At 42.9% G+C, this 17,962-nt stretch overlaps 1 protein-coding gene across 1 annotated transcript in view; it reads left to right on the forward strand.

Annotated features, from left to right (window-relative positions):
• Positions 1-6,592: 6,592 nt before the first annotated feature.
• Positions 6,593-17,962, forward strand: part of spred2a (sprouty related EVH1 domain containing 2a) — a 35,307-nt gene continuing 23,937 nt past the window's right edge. The window contains exon 1 of the mRNA XM_017720678.2: positions 6,593-7,107. Coding sequence (XP_017576167.2) covers positions 7,082-7,107 — 26 coding nt within the window. The 5' untranslated portion in view covers positions 6,593-7,081. The remainder of the gene's footprint in view (positions 7,108-17,962) is intronic.

Raw genomic sequence — 17,962 nt, forward strand, 5'->3', positions numbered from 1 at the left:
TAACTTAATAATAAATTTACTTAAAATTGGTACATTTATCAGATATTATTTCTGCAGGTGTGTTATAACAGCAATAAACCGCTTGAGGCCAGGGTTGGGATAGCTACTAAAAAATGTGTAGCTAGCTGCTTTGTAGCTACATTTCCAGAAAAAAATAATGGCTACTTTTTAGCTACTTTGTGAAAAGTAGTGCACAATTTTCAACTACTTTCAAAGCATGGTTGACAGAACATTTGTGAAACACCACATGATACACTAAGCAAGCCCAACTGGCAGTGTGAACAAGACACTGCATTTCATCAAGTGCCAGAAAGAAACACAATTGAAAAGTTGAAAATATACAAAAAGATCACCAAAAAGTGTAACCGACAATCAACCTTACACAAGGCATGATATCCAACAAAAATGTAGACTAATTAAAGGAAAAGTCTATCATTCCAGGTTATTACTAACAAAAACCAATTTAAAATAAAAATAAAATAATCCTCCTTTACTGTCAAACCATTATAACACACAGTTCTAACACAGTTTTCACATAAGCACTGGAGTTAATGTAGAACTACTAATTCACCCTTTAACCCTGAAGACTAACGGGCAGACTGCTGGACACACAGCAATGCAGATAGAATGAAAAAGCAAAGAGAGAGATTTAAGACGAACATCGATCCTTTGGAGATGGATGGACTTATTTGCATTTATAAGCACTCAGCTGGTTTCCTGATACTTTTAATCTCCAGGAACTCATGAAGCTGAAGTCGCTTCTCTTTCTCCTGCTTCTCGTTTGAATTCTGCTTCTCCACCTTAAAAGGTGCAGCAGGACAATCTGATATGAGTACAGTTCGAACGAGAAGCTGGAGGATGAGAAGTGACTTCAGCCTCGTAAAAAGTCGAGCATTGAGAGACGTTTTACAAGAAACTCGCTGAGAAGTTTCCTGAGATATGAGAAAGGCGGCTACATAACAGCTGAGCTAAAAGTTAATGCAGAGCAGAGTTCTGAGTTCGCGTTTATATTTTAGCCTCTACTAGAACATCAGCACACACTTATTTACAGCCAAGATGGTAAAATGGACATAAATTGTTGCGGCTCACAAGGTGGTTTGATTCTTGCTGAAAGGACAAAATGGCTCTTCTTAGCATTTCAGTTGCGACCCCTGAGCTAAGCTTACTATAGTCAGGGCTGACCAGCGTGAGGGGCGAGCGTGTGCTCGTCCACTTGACCTGTCCTCATTACTGGACAGTCGCCACCAGCCCAGTCCACAGCCGTGTTCTGTGGTTCAAATTTTGCATGGATTGACTGAAGTTTGTAGTAAAATCGTAGAGAAAATTTTCGCTATAGCTACACAAAAACTCCTAGGCGCTACAGCGACTAGTTACATTTCATAAGACTGTAGCAGCTACAACTACTAGTTACCCCATGGCGCCCTCCCATGGCTAATTACTGTCATTTGTCATTATAACTGAACTGATGCGTCTTTTTATATCAAATCTGATACTCTTCCACTGTAATTTTTGTTATAAATGTTAAATAAATCATTTATAATACTCTCATCATCTCTGATATAAAGTCTGTGTTATTTTTGATCATTTTACACTAAAAAGAAAAACAGTGCACAGTAGCAGCAGATTTACACAATTTACGTGTGCACGTCCTTTCCACTCGGAAAAAAAAGTTTCAACACAAATTTGTCTCTTCATTTTAGTTACTTTTAAGCAATGAATAATGTATCTGACAAATATTACCATGTAATTTACAGTGTGTTAAATGGCTATATAATGCAATATAATATCTGAAGGCAGAGATCACTTTATTTATTCCATTTCCAGTCAAAACCATTCCAGATATAAGGCAGATTAGATATAAGGTAATCCACCTTTATAGGGAAAAAGGAAAATAAGTGGGGGAAAAAAGAATTTTCAGAACTGGAGTTCAAAAAAATGATTAAAAGCTACAGAGAAATTGAGCCTCCTTACAACCACCGGGAAGACCTGGTAGACACAAAAACTGTCCCCATCAGATAAACAGCACCTAAAGCTTTCATCTTTGAGAGAGAGGAGAAACTCAAGCTCCGCTCTGGATTTAGATCTAATAATAAATCTCCCAACATTTATAACAAATTGTACTTAATGGCTGCTTTGACTGGAAATTGAAGAAATGAAAGGTGGTCTCTGACTTTTGCACAGTTGCAAACAGGTGAACAGTCAAAGTGACCAACATTGCATGCTGTGCAGTAAAGTACACACCACAACAACAACGACACCGTCATCTCTGAAAGGAAGTGAGCTGAAAGACAGCTGTGTTGATGTAATGAGTGTCATTCAAGTGGAAATGAGGCAAACATCTGAATATGACAGAGTGCCAAATCAACACACTGTCTTGTGTTGCACTCTCCTCCACAGCTGCTAGAGGGCGCATGGTGGCAGTTCCAGGCTTTGATCTCTGTCCCTCTTTTACTTTCTCTTCTTCAGTTTCCAGCACTAAGTAGATTTACGGACAGTACTGTATCCAGAGCTCCACGGCTGAAAAATACACAGCGTTTAAAACTGAACATACTAACCCGTGTTATAGAGTTAAGGACAATAATAATGATCATCACAGAAAAATAACAATAATGAAAGATACAGAACCGATAACAGTCAAATAAATAAAATAGGACACAAGACTGACTCTGCACTTCAAACTAGTGATGCTTGATGTCTTCTCTTTCACAGACACTCTCTCACTCTCTCCATCTCTGTCTCTCTCTCTGTCTCTCTTTCTCTCCCTCTCTGTCATCTGTCTCCCTCTCTCTCTATCTCTGTCTCCCTCTCTGTCATCTCTCTCTCTCACTCTCTCACTCTTTCACTGTCTCTCCCTCTCTGTCCTCTCTCACTGTCTCTCCTTCTCTGTCCTCTCTCCCATGCCCTCTCTTTGTCCTTTCTCACTGTCTCTCCCTCTCTATCATCTATCTCTCTTTCTCTCTCTCTCTCTCTCTCTGTCATCTGTCTCTCTCTCCCTCTCTGTCATGTTTTTCTCTGTGTCTCTATCTCTTTCTCTCCCTCTCTCTCGTTGCCTCCCTCTCTGTCATCTGTCTCTCTCTCTCCCTCTCTGTTCTCTCTCCTGTGCCCCCTCTTTGTCCTCGCTTGCTGTCTCTTCCTCTCTATCCTCTTTTGCTCTCTCGCTGTCTCTCCCTCTCTGTCCTTTGTCACTCTCTCTCAATCTCTGTCCAATGTCACTCTCTCACTGTCTCTCCCTCTGTATCCTCTGTTGCTCTCTTGCCATCTCTCCCTCTGTCCTCTGTCACTCTATTGCTGTCTCTCCCTCTTTGTCCTCTCTCACCATCTCTCCCTCTCTGTCGCTCTCTCACTGTCTCTCCCTCTCTGTTCTTTCCCATGGTCTCTCCTTCTCTGTGCTCTCTTATTGTCTCTCCCTCTCTGTACCCTGTTGCTCTCTCACTGTCTCTCTATCTCTGCCCTCTCTCACTGTCTCTCCCTCTCTGTCCTTTGTCACTCTCTCACTGTCTCTCCCTCTCTGTCCTTTGTCACTCTCTCTCAATCTCTGTCCTCTATCACTCTATCGCTGTCTCTCCCTCTGTGTCCTCTCTCACCATCTCTCCCTCTCTGTCCTCTCTCATTGTCTCTCCCTCTCTGTCCTCTGTCACTCTATTGATGTCTCTCCCTCTCTGTCCTCTCTCACCATCTCTCCCTCACTGTCCTCTCTCATTGTCTCTCCCTCTCTGTCCTCTGTCACTCTCTCACTGTCTCTCCCTCTCTGTCCTCTCTCACCATCTCTCCCTCTCTGTGCTCTCTCATTTTCTCTCCCTCTCTGTCCTCTCTCATTGTCTCTCCCTCTCTGTCATCTATCTCTCTGTCATCTGTGTCTCTCTCCCTCTCTGTCATGTTTTTCTCTGTGTCTCTATCTCTTTCTCTCTCTCTCTCTCTTGTTGCCTCCCTCTCTGTCATCTGTCTGTCTCTCCCTCTGTCCTCTCTCCCGTGCCCCCTCATTGTCCTCTCTTGCTGTCTCTTCCTCTCTATCCTCTTTTGCTCTCTCACTGTCTCGCCCTCTCTGTCCTTTGTTGCTCTCTCTCAATCTCTGTCCTCTGTCACTCTCTCACTGCCTCTCCCTCTCTATCCTCTGTTGCTCTCTTGTCATCTCTCCCTCTGTTCTCTGTAACTCTCTTACTGTCTCTCCCTCTCTGTCCTCTCTCACCATCTCTCCCTCTCTGTCCTCTATTATTGTCTCTCCCTCTCTGTCCTCTGTCACTCTCTTGCTGTCTCTCCCTCTCTGTCCTCTCTCACCATCTCTCCCTCTCTGTCCTCTCTCATTGTCTCTCCCTCTCTGTCCTCTGTCGCTCTCTTGCTGTCTCTTCCTCTTTGTCCTCTGTCACTCTCTTGCTGTCTCTCCCTCTCTGTCCTCTGTCACCATCTCTCCCTCTCTATTCCTCTCTCATTATCTCTTCCTCTCTGTCCTCTGTCACTCTATCACTGTCTCTCCATCTCTGTCCTCTCTCATTGTCTCTCCCTCTCTGTCCTCTCTCATTGTCTCTCCCTCTCTGTCCTCTGTCACTCTATTGCTGTCTCTCCCTCTCTGTTCTTTCTCATGGTCTCTCCCTCTCTGTCCCCTGTTGCTCTCTCGCTGTCTCTCTCTCTGTTCTCTCTCACTCTCTCAGTCTCTATCCTCTGTAACTCTCCCATTGTCTCTCTCTCTCTGTCCTCTGTCACTCTATCGCTGTCTCTCCCTCTCTTTCCTCTCTCATTGTCTCTCCCTCTCTGTCCTCTGTCACTCTATCACTGTCTCTCCCTCTCTGTCCTCTCTCACCATCTCTCCCTTGCTGTCCTCTCTCATTGTCTCTCCCTCTCTGTCCTCTGTCGCTCTCTTGCTTTCTCTTCCTCTCTGTCCTCTCTCACCATCTCTCCCTCTCTGTCCTCTCTCATTGTTTCCCCCTCTCTGTCCTCTGTCACTCTATCGCTGTCTCTCCCTCTCTGTCCTCTCTCACCATCTCTCCCTCTCTGTCCTCTCTCATTGTCTCTCCCTCTCTGTCCTCTGTCGCTCTCTCACTGTGTCTTCCTCTCTGTCCTCTGTCACTCTCTCAATATCTCTCCCTCTCTGTCCTCTCTCACATTCTCTCCCTCTCTGTCCTTTCATTGTCTCTCCTCTCTGTCGCTCTCTCATTGTCTCACCCTCTCTGTCCTCTCTCATTGTCTCTCCCTCTCTGTCCTCTGTTGCTCTCTCGCTGTCTCTACCTCTCTGTCCTCTGTCACTCTCTCACCATCTCTCCCTCTCTGTACTCTCTCATTGTCTCTCCATCTGTGTCCTGTCGCTCTCTCGCTGTCTCTTCCTCTCTGTCCTGTCACTCTATCGCAGTCTCTCCCTCTCTGTCCTCTCTCACCATCTCTCCCTCTCTGTCCTCTCTCATTGTCTCTCTCTCTCTGTCCTCTCTCATTGTCTCTCCCTCTCTGTCCTCTCTCATTGTCTCTCCCTCTCTGTCTTCTGTCACTCTATTGCTGTCTCTCCCTCTCTGTTCTTTCTCATGGTCTCTCCCTCTCTGTCCCCTGTTGCTCTCTCGCTGTTTCTCTCTGTTCTCTTTCACTCTCTTGCTGTCTTCTCTCACTGTCTCCCCCTCTGTGCTCTCTCACTGTCTCAGTCTCTATCCTCTGTAACTCTCCCATTGTCTCTCCCTCTCTGTCCTCTGTAACTCTCTCAGTGTCCTTCCCTCTCTTTCACTCTCTCGCTGTTTCTCCCTCTCTGTCCTCTCTCGTTGTCTCTTCCCTCTGTCATTTTCTCGCTGTCTCTCACTCTCTGTCCTCTATCTCACTCTTATCGTCTCACTGTCTCGCTCTGTCCTCTCACTGTCTGTCCTGTGTTCTCTTCCTCTCATTCATTCTCACTCTGTCTTTTGTCTTGTCTTTTTCTCACTCACACTCTCTATCCTCTTTCCACTGTCTCTCCCTCTCTCTCTCTCTCTCTCTCTCTCTCTCTCTCTCTCTCTCTCTCTCTCATGCTCTGTCCTCTTTCCTGTCTCTCTCTTTCTCCAGTGGAACTCACTGTTCTGATGCATTACGCATTCTCTTTCACACGCGCTAGAGGGCGCTTAGTGGCAATAAATTGAGCTTAGCATTCATGTCAACGACACATTCAGACACATCTATATATATCATAATCAATCTAAGTACACAGCTTGCAACGTTCATCTCTGTTCACTTTGTACTCTTTTGTTCCATGTTGCACCTTATTCCTGGAGGATGTCACTTCACTGTGTCCGTGTACACAGAGGGAATGACAATAAAAAGCCTCTTGACTTTTTTATTATTTTCATATTACTGTGACTTCCACATGCGATAGAGGGCGCTTGGTTGCAACAGTTGGCGCTTTGCTATCCGTGAGTCTCTCTCTCTCTCTCTCTCTCTCTCTCTCGACCCCAGCCATGCGGATCTCCCTCCGTCCAGAACGGTCTGCACGCCTTCCTTCACTCTCTGACGTCATTGCTTCCGCAACCCCCCCACCTTCCTTCCACATTCTACTAAGTCCACCCCCCCCACCCCCAACACACACGCACGCACGCACACACACACACAAGCGCGCGCCTGCTCACCCCAGCCCCCTCCCCCTTCTTTTCCAGTGAGGCCGTCCGTCTCTCTCTCTCTCTCTCTCTCTCTCTCTCTCTCTGTCTGTCTCTCTCTCTCTCTCTCTCTCTCTCTCTCTGTCTCTCTCTCTCTCTCTCTCTCTCTCCTGCTCCAGCCTGCTCGGCTCGACACGAAGAAGCCCAACATGGAGTAGAGAGCGGGCGATGGGGCCGCCCTCGCCGAGCGCAGCGCGCACAGTCGGGGCTAAAGTGCAGCGGACGGGGCGGGAGGACGAAGAGGAGGAGGAGGAGGAGGAGGAGGGAGAGGAAGAGAGGCTCCGGGAAAAGCGAAATAAATAAAATCCGATCAGGCGGCGGCGGCGGCGGCACGGGCATGGAAGAGAATAAATAAATAAATAAACAAACGCATAAGGCATCAACAGGAGCGCGAGGAGCCGAAAAGGGGGAGAATGAAGCGTGAAGGCGGCGCGGCGCGCGCGCCGGGACTTCTTCACTGTAGGTGAAAGCGAGGAGGCTGAAAAATGACCGAGGAATCGCAGCCAGACGAGTAAGCAGCCCAGCGTCTACTTTCTTTTGTGTGTGCGTGTGTGTGTGTGCGTGTCTCACGCGCGAGGACGGAGGAGAACGTTCGCGCTCCACGTGAGACGCGGCGGCTGTGTGCTCGGCGTGCGGTGCCTGTGTGACACGGGGGGCGTACAGGGCTCGTTCTGTGGCTGTGCTGGGCGGTGGGTGAAACCACCCCGAAAACAGCGCAGTATGAAGGGGCAGCTACACGCCTGGGGCCCTCGCCCCCCCCCCCTTTCCCTCTTCTCTCTCCTGCTGTTGCTGCTGCACGGGGCTTTACTGTGTGTGTGTGTGGGGGGGGGGGGGGGGGGGGGCGTCTAGAAACGGAAACGTTATGTGAAGGGATCAGGGGTCCCTCCGAGTGACTCCCGGGTGTTTTCATTTACAGTTACCTGCGTTGACGTAGCTCTCTACCATCACGCCGCGGGCGCTGGACGCGCAGCGTGTTTTAAACACGCGTTTTCTCGACCGTCCTGCACGAGCGCGCGCCTGCGTGCATGCATGTGCGCGTGTTTAGCTCTTTTTGGGGACTAAATGTTCCCCGCGATGGAAAGCATGAGCAGTTTGATCCTTTTGGGGGGGGGGGGGACACATTTGGCTGGTTTCCCAGCAAACATACATCATTATGCTATATTATGCTATATAAATACATATAAGCGTATATTTTAGCACAGCAACATTTGGCCAGTCATTCAAAAGGCAGTGATAACCCCTTTTTTATCAAAAGGATACTGACACGTATATGCTTAAAAAATGACTAATGCATATACATTTGCATATACACATATATTTTAATATGTTTTAACATATGGGCATGTGTGTGTGTATATATATGTATAAAAGCCTTATGGGGATGGCTAATGTGTCTGTGGCTGCTGTGCCGTACCCGCCGTCTCTGTTTTTGTTTTGTTTTTTTCCTTCGTGAATCGCGCTCATTTGCATACTGTTCTTCATTCATAAAATCCCGGCGGCGCAGGCCGCAGGACGACGAGCAGCTCAGCTCAGTGTTAACGGGACCCACCAGACGTCTCACACGAAGGCGGGCTTTGAGATGAATACAGCGGGATCGGGTTGAGAAGACACGCCGTTTCCACCCTGCCTGCGCCGACACTACGCGGCTGAAGTTGTCTTCCTCTTCGCCAGCTTCTTGTTGGAATTTCCCCGTTCCACCTTAAATGGTGCACGGTTCCATTCTGGCGCCTGAGGCGTTATGCGTACTGCTGCGCCATTTAAGGTGGAACGGGAAAATTCCACCAAGAGGCTGTGGAGTAAATAAGAAGCTGGCTTCAGCCTCGTACCGAAGCTAGTCTGCATGCTGCTAGCAGGCTAGCTAGCTTAGCCCCGTGTTGCACAGTCCTGGCTTTCGCCTGTTTTGGTCTCCCAGCGCTCTCGACTCAACCAGGCGACACATAAGCCCGTAGAGAGGCGAACCGGTACCGGATCTGGGGCCGAATTATGTGGGTCTGGGGCTGTTTGCTGTGAGCGATTTCAGCGCAGGGATCCGGGGATCATGGGCAGCTCGCCGCGCAAAAGCGGATCAAAGTCCCTCGCTAAGAGCATTAGCGTGGAGTCAAACAGCCCCCTTCAGCCAGGGGGGCACCCTGGGAGCTTAACGTTAACTTTTCTGTAATCTATACTCTTCCAGAGCCCAAAAGGGCGGTGCTGTGAGCTAGAGCTCTCTGTCAGTCCGCTGAGCGTGTCCACGAGGAGAGGAGGAATCCACTGTCCCTCGGTTCCACTCTAGTCCCTTACATTTGATCTGGTCTGCCGGTTCAGCAGCTGGACTGAGCAGGGCATAACGTAGGAAAGGTCCTATGCTGATAGGAAGGTCTACTGGGGTTCCACTGTTCCACTGCAGCTTGGCCTTAACTGCGCATATATACACCGATCATCTATAACATCATGACCACCTCCTTGTTTCTGCGCTCACTGTCCACTTTATCAGCTCCTCTTACTGTATAGCTGGTCTTTGTAGTTCTACAGTTACAGACTGTAGTCCATCTGTTTCTCTGATACTTTGGTAGCCCCCCTTTACCCTGGTCTTCAGTGGTCAGGACCCCCATGGACCCTCACAGAGCAGTGTGTGTGTGTGTATATATATATATGTGTGTGTGTGTGTATATATATATATATATATATATATAATATATATATATATATATGTATGTGTGTGTGTGTGTGTATATATATATATATATATATATATATATATATATATATATATATATATATTTATATATGCCTTTAGCCCTTTATATTGTGTGTAAATTTAATGAAGAATGGACCTTTAATGAAGAAACAGCCCAAAACAACACAAACGCGTTTGGTTCCATTGATTTACATTAAAAGTAAAATATATTTTTTCCTTCTCCTGTAAAGTTACCATTTTGGAGATACAAGGTTTTCTTCCAACAACAGACACACACACACACACACACATACATAAATATATATCATTATATAACATAACATTCTATTAGCTCTGCTGTAGGACAAAACTTCACATCTCCAAAATGGTAACTTTACAGAAGAAGGAAAAACATACTTTACTTTTAGTGGAACTACATTACTTTCCTTTTTCCCCCAAGCGCTTTCAGAGCATTTCTGTTGGTCTGTTCATCATGAAATTTTGGTGCATTGTAAAAATGAGCCGGCATTTTAAAATTCTGTTAAAAAAAAGTAGGTTTTGTTGTGACAGCAGCGATATGCCAGTTGCTCTTTCTGTTACGTTAAAATTTCACGATGAACACATCCACAGAAAAAAATAAATATTTCTCAGTTAACTTTCATTAAGATTAAGGACTTTCCTCTTCGTCCTGTAAAGTTGTCTTTTTGGAAGTGCACATTTTTTCAAGGCCGAAATCTGAAACTGGATTTGTTAAATTGTTTGGAAAAACATAAAGCAGCCCTTTAAAATTCTGCCCTTTTATTTATTCCTGCTCTGGCTGTTTTTCAAAGCTACTGTTAATTCAGTAACATGACTTTTACTGGAGGAAGCTTTCTGGAAGCTTTACCCACTTCTGCATTACACCTCACTCACCGCTACAATGCGCAGAGCAGTACAGCGTTTGAGAGAGAGCGGCGGTCAACATATGCTCTAAAACTTTGCTCGTTGCTGTTTATCTTGCTACTGGATGTGGACAGAAGTGTATGCCCCCAGTACACGTGTGTGTGTGTGTGTGTGTGTGTGTGTGTGTGTGTGTGTGTGTGTGTGTGTGTGTTGGGGGATCTTTTCTTATACCAGTTTATGGCACACTCACACCCGTTTGAGCAAACACATGAGTCAGGCTGGAATGTAAAGCGCCATATAATGCTCAAGGGTTGTGAAATGTTTGACTTTTATCACTCAAGGAGGGAGGTGGGGAGGGCGATGGTCGGCTGGTGACCATGTGGGGGTAAAGCGCTCTTCTGAAGCCATTGTTTGAGAAAGCGAGTGCGAAGGAGATTAATTAAACAATGACTTGCTGTTGAAGTGACTGTTGGAGAGATTGATGCAGTGTTGACAGTTTGACTTTGTACATACGCTTTCACTCAAACTGTGTCAATCCGGAACTGTAACTGCGAGTCCCAATGAGTGGATTATTCATATTCGTCATAATACTCGTATTTTTTGGATCCTAATAAAAGTGAAAAAGTTGCTTTGAGATTTTCTTTTTCTCATTTGTCTGTATACAAATAACAGTTGGGCTACCAAGTTAAACTGTTGGTACCACATTAGAATAAGTCTACCCGTATCAAGCATTTATGAATGGTTTAAAATAAGTTTATTAATACTTATTAATAGGGCCATAAACACCTTAAACAGCAGCAATAAGCAGTTATAACCCACAAATGAAACGGTCAACAGTGATTTGCTATTTGACCCCACATTTATTTATATATACACTTTACAAAGATGGTTCTTCAAGGGTTCTTTAGTAAAGGAAAGTTCTATATAGAACCACGAATCCTCAGAGTGAAAGGGTTCGTCAGGTTAATGGAGAATGTGAGAATCCTCTATATAGAACCTTTTGGAGAAGGGTTCTTTATAGCACCAAATAGGGTTCTTCTTTTGTTACAATGTCAGGCTTAGTCACAATAGAAGAACCCTTTTTGGTGCTATATATATATATATATATATATATATATATATATATATTCTTCATCAGTCTCGAGAACCATTTCACGATGCAAAGAACCCTTTAATCATGCAAAGGGTTCTTTGAGTGTTCATGGTTCTATATAGAACCATTTTCTTTACTAAAGAACCATCATTTTTAAGTGTGTAGTTATACTGTGTGTCTTTGTCTTCTCCATCAGTAAGCATTAAACTCAGCTTCATCAGATATAACAGCTCACGTTTTCCCCTTGTAATGATGCGTTATAACTATTTACTAATGATTTGTAAGATGTTTCCGACCTAATTAACTCACCTTAAAGCAATCATAAACCGCTTATAAAGCTAGTCTTATTCTAAAGTGGTACCAAACACTTCCAGCAAGTCACTGGAGACCTACCTGTGAACAAACTACAGTAAAGGACAGAGTTATTGCTTCGGTACGTCTTTTTTTCCATCTGTTTGGCTACAACCTAGAATATGAGCAGCCAAATAAGAACAGTTTTACTAGCTAGTTTGAAACCAGTTAGCAAGTCACGTCAAACCTCCCTGTGTGTAATGCACTGATTACTCTTTCGGATGTTGTCAAAACAGGACAGGTGCGTTTTTAATTCAGATTTCCATCTGTCCACAATTCCCTAGGCTACTGCATAGTTTATGGGCTGCCACGTAAAGAGAGTTTTTGCTAGCTAGTTTGAAACCTGCCAGGAGTCATTTCAGACGTACCTGTGAACAAACTCCTAATGAATCGGTTCTTTTTTGGATCCTATGAAGTTAAAACGACTGCTTCTGTATCTTTTTTCCCATTAACAGAGATTATACACAACCAAATAAGACTATTTTTGCTAACTAGTTTGAAAGCACCTGGCAAGTCACTTCGAACCTACCTGTGCATAATCAATTGATTACTTTTTTGGATGTGATCAAATCAGGATGATTGTTTTTTTTATTATTATTACTATTTTCATCTGTTTGCAGATATATAAGTTGGAATCTTTAGGCTCCCATGGAGCAAGTCACTTCAAAATTGTAAACAAAATCCAATTGAATGCATTATTTTTGGATCTAATGTGGATCCATTATCAACTAAATCATGGATTTAGTATGAATGAGAAAATGCTGTATAACTCAGAAAGGGCTATGGGGGAAGAACTGGCGCACATTTGGTGGGGATCAGATAGCCCTTTAGGCTACGTTTACATTACCGGGATGAAGTGGCACAGATCAGATTTTTTGCCCTAATGTGACTCAGATCTAATATTTTCAGGGCTGTGTGGACGCGCAAATCTGATCTTTTCAAACTCGCACGTGATTCACTCACGTGACGTTACTGAGTAGGATGTGCGCATGCGGGTCATTTCAGAACGCTGGTTCGTTCACATTAATGACGGATTTTAATCACTTACCTAAACGAGTGTGAACCAACAAGTCACAGAGATCAGATTTGAGCAAAAAATCCGATTTGAACACTGAGGCTTGTAATGTGAACCTATTTATAGTTTGATGTCAATGGATGCGATTCAGCATTCGAGTACAATCATTAAATTTTACTCAGCGACAGTAAAGTTGGAAAGTTTGCTCACACAGGTACAAAAGGTGTGCATAATTCATTAAATCTTAGGACGGAACCTTTTAAATAGATTGAGACCTGCTAGCGACCCACATTGGCATATGTGCACAGACATATATGCCCCTCTAAATGAATTGATTACTGTTTTGCATTGTATCAAGAAACAACAGTAGTTTCAATATTTCACTTTCCATCTTTCCGCACATATGTAACTAAGAATCTTTAGGGTATCACACTGATAATGTTTTGCGAGCTGAATTATACACTAGCAGGTTTAGGGTTTTTCTCAGCCCCAGACAGGTTGCAGTGTTCATTCAACAGGTCGTAGAATTGGTTCCTTTAATGTTTATGTGTTCTTATGGGCACGTTTTGTTGATCTGTCAGTTTGCAAAGCTCAGATCAAATCATTTTATTATCTGAGTGAGTCGGTGCAGGTTTAATGGGCCGTACACCATGTTATGAAGTTTACTGACACGCATTTAAGCATTAAAGCCCTTTGCTACCAGAACTGGCCTGATATCATTTGACATTGTCTAACCTGCATGTGTGAAGTGGGTCATCACTAACACTTCCACATCCTGTTCAGGCCATTACGCCCACTGCTTCCTGTATCCTATTCCAATAATGACCTCCGGCTCCGCAGGGCTTTGTCACATTGCGGAGTGATTGGACGTGGCTCTGGTGCACGGATGTAAGATCAGATTTCACACTGAAAAAGAAATGCATTGAATTTTCCTGATTTAAACATATACACGAGTAAAATGTATTACATCAGCACGACTACTGCCAAAAATATCACATAATTGTGTCACTGTAATATATAGTGTAATATACAGTGTAAATATATATTTAAATATATATATATATATATTTTTTTTTTTTTTTTTTTTTTTTTTTTTTTTTTAAGAGAAGTCGATTATAAGATTTCACTTCTACAGTCATATGCAAACATTTGGCTTCCCTGGTCAAATCATGTTTTGTGAAAGTGAAAATAACACATCCTCTACAGAGAATGCATATTTTCATGTATAGTTACTGTTTATTTGCTGAATTTAACACATTTTAGGAAAAACTACAGCATAAAATATGGGCAGTTGAAAAGTTATGGCACATTTTATGTTTGACTTTTTCTAATATGTTAAACTCAGCAATGAATAGAAATTGTGCACTAAAATAAGCAGAAAAAAGCTATGTTTAAATGTGTGCTCTGTAGAGCATGTGTTAACTTACTTTCACTCAATAAAACAACAAAACATTTTGCAATCGACTGCATAAGAAATTCACATTGTTAGGAAATGACTGATATGTGTACGTACATTTCTGGAGCTCTGCGCTGATTTAGTTTGTTTAAACCATGCAGTGAATTAGACCAAACCCCAGTATACATTCTCTCCTAATTCACTCCTGTGACAAGATAAATAAGTCAGCATGTTGGAAATCAGCCAGCATTTTAGCTTAGCACCAACAAACACACTGTACTGGTGTTTCCCTGTTTTAGAACTCTCTGCTTCATCGATAGCTGTGGTGACTCAGTGTCAGAATGATGTTGGGTGAAGTTGAGTTAATTGTAACACAGGTTTTCTAAACTTTGGTAATAATATTATCATGATTAGATGTTTGGACAGATTTCAGAGTTTACAGTGATTCCCATGCTTACCTATATTCACAGTCAGAGTCACGCAGTCAGCTGTTGCAGGTAGCATACGCAAATTCAAAGGACAGACACGTATAATCTATATAGAGGAAATGTATGTTTTAAATGCATTGCACAAAATGAATATTGTAGTCTTAGAGACATGAGTAATGCAAGTTATTATCATTCTTAATATGTCAGTAGCTGTATTGTGATTACAAGAATTTATAAAATGGATAGATCTGGACCTGAAATCTGATCGACTGAGCCGCTTTACAAGCATTGTAAATTCCACGATATACACACACCTATGACCACCTCACAACAACTGAATAGTGTATTATACACTATGGCATGAAGAAACCCTTGTGTTGTTAATGGAATAATCATTGACTCCCATGCTGTTCACTTGAACCATCGCGTGTACTGATGAAGTAAGAACCCGTTTTTGTTTAAACTGAGGGGTTGGCAACTTATGTTCTTTTCTAGAACTAGCCTGGTCAGTTAACTAACAAAGTCCAAAAAGACAGCAAACAGCCTAAGCAATTAAACTTTAATTAAAATTTATATCACAGACTTGAATTAAGGGACTTCTGGTATGTAAATTGCAGTATAAAAGTCTAAAAAATGTCACTTTAATGGATTACACGCTTTGAATGTCCACGACAAGCCCAGGCTGAATACCAAACAGCTCTGTACTCCCTAAATAATTGTGCAGTTTTGCAATTCTAGACTACACTAAATAGTGCACCATATATATAGTTTAGCTGTGTCGGAGTCCCAAATGACTATTTCTTAGCTGTATTTTGCAGCGTTAGGCTGCAGGATCCAGTATAAATTCCTACGTAGTGCATTATTTAGGGAGAACGGAGCTGCTTCACCTCATGCCAAATTTTATTATTTGCCTTTATTATACTCTTATGTATTAGGCCACTTTATAAGTAATTACATTACTATACATGCATTACTTTGTATCCTGTTGCACTGATAGTCAGAACAATATTGATAATCATCACTATATCACCTTTGTAGTAGTGATGTTGCAGAAGGCTGCATTATAAAAATTAACCTCTAAGCAATAACTGAATATTTCACTGCGTGCTTAGAGCATTCTGAACATTCAAAGGTGTTTTTGTGGGAGTTTGGATGGGAGCTAGTCCCGTCAATTTGGTCTAAATGATACAAAATGATACAGTCATATCAAGGGTTCACTCTTGAGCTATGATATATTTCAACGAATACTGCAGTTACAATATGTGGCATTAGAATGGCAATACAGAACAATCACAAAATGGTTATACTCTGCTTTTCTGTGAATTCAAGAACGGACTGCTTTCTATTGATTATGAGGACTGATTTAGTCTCAATAAACGCAGCTGGCATGAATTTCACAGTGACATCTGGATTCAGCACAGTTTCCATGTGCAATGGAGTGTAGCATGAGTGTCACTGGAAAGGAAGAAGGCTGTAAATCCTGTTCCATCACACGTGTGCAGCCATTCAGTTTGCGAAAGAGAAGTAATTGTGTTGTATTTGAAACATAATTCTCACTTTTCACACAGTTTTCTGAGTCGTCTGTTATTTAGTTTTGGCTTATTTACGTCAAGCTACAGGAGCTGCAGTTGGAAATTTGCCAGAATTGTATAAATGATGAGATTTTTTCTGTTAGTTTATAAAACTAGCTAGTTGGCTAACAGGAGCACATTTGTTTTTATTTTTTATATTCAGATGCACTTTTTCTTGCAAATTGTCAGTTATTTTGCCTTAGCTTGTAACACTGGGCTTCAAGGACTGCAGTTGAAAAGTCCTTAGCTGGCAAACACTAGTACCTTTGTTTTTGATTAATGTTTGATTAATGTATTTTGATTAATTGTTCTTGTATTGCCCTAAATTGTCATTTTGTTTTGGTTAATAACATCTGGCTGATTTAGCAAATTTATTTTTGATAGACAGATAGATGGATTACATTGTAGGACTAAACCCATCACAGTGTCATTATTTAGGGTAGTGGTTGTTCGATGCCCCCCACCCCCCCCCACAATGAAACGTGCTGGCTAAAAGAGTGGCTCTGTGTGGTCAATAAGGCTAGCCTGAAGGTGTGTAACAGCTCACACATAACCCTGGATAACCTGGTCAGCCTGTGGGTATATGGTGGTGAGAGGATAAGTGGGGTGGAGAGATGGAGAGAGCCGAGTGTACATTGATCCAGCCCAGCCACACGTGCAGGGATCATCGTGGTTCATCAGGAGGGGGAGAAAGCAATTGGATCAAAGAGAGCGAGGCAGAGAGAGAGAGAGAGAGAGAGAGAGAGACGGTGTGTGACACTGAGGTAAAAACAACACAAGGTCCACAAGTGGGCTGTTGTTGATGAGAAAGTTAAACTACATAAATAGTACACAGGCAGGTTACAGTACATAGTGAGCAAGCAGAGGTCATTTTATTGTTTATTTTTTAGTTTTAAATTAAATATTAGACGTGTCTTGTTGAGAAATAAATGAAAAGGCAGGGGTTTATGCTGAAATAGTGTTGTAGCAAATTTATATTTCATTACTTTATGCAACTGTCTCTATTAGAAGAGCACCAAATATTATGAGGATGAAATTTAAAATTTAGATTATACACACTGAACATTTAGAATTCTGAAATTTAGAATATTCAGCATTTAGTAAAACACATTACAGTGTTACAGGTCACAATGTACAGTGTGTTTAGTGTAACACATTATAATGAAATTTGGGGTCATAATTGTGTAAATTATTGTCAGGAGTTGTCAGATTTTTATCTTGCTTATTTTGGCTGAAGCCTCATAATTTAACACAATCATGAGACTCATAACTGCTCTCTGAGTGGACACACCTTAGTGTGTTCCTGACTATAATAATAAAGTTATGTAGTAACAGTAACTGTTATGTAGTAACAGCTATCATTTATGTTCTAACATCAGGCCAAGACCGACATATTAAATAACAGTTAGGTTCTGACATTGGGTGCAAGACTGAAATATTAGACAGCAGTTTGGTTCTAACATCTAGCAAAGACTGGAATTTTAAACATCAGTTAGGGTCTAATATCAGGCCAAGACTGGAATATTAAATATCAGTTAGGTTCTAACATTAGGACATCCATCCATCCATCCATCCATTATCTTCCACTTCTCCGGCGGTTCGGGTCACGGGGGCAGCATCCTAAGCAATGAGGCCCAGACCTCCCTTTCCCCAGCCACTTCCACTAGCTCTCCAAGGGGGATTCCGAGGCGCTCCCAGGCCAGCTGGGCGATATAGTCACGCCAGCGTGTCCTGGGTCTTCCCCGGGGTCTCCTCCCAGGTGGACTTGCCTGTGACACCTCCCGAGGGAGGCGTCCAGGAGGCATCCTAACAAGATGCCCGAACCACCTCAGCTGGCTCCTCTCGACATGAAGAAGCAGCGGCTCTACTCCGAGTCCCTCCCGGATGACTGAACTTCTCACCCTATCTCTAAGGGAGAGTCCAGACACCCTGCGGAGGAAACTCATTTCGGCCGCTTGTATTCGCAATCTCGTT

The sequence above is a fragment of the Pygocentrus nattereri genome, chromosome 12 (genome assembly GCF_015220715.1).
Source record: "Pygocentrus nattereri isolate fPygNat1 chromosome 12, fPygNat1.pri, whole genome shotgun sequence".
Taxonomy (NCBI): domain Eukaryota; kingdom Metazoa; phylum Chordata; class Actinopteri; order Characiformes; family Serrasalmidae; genus Pygocentrus; species Pygocentrus nattereri.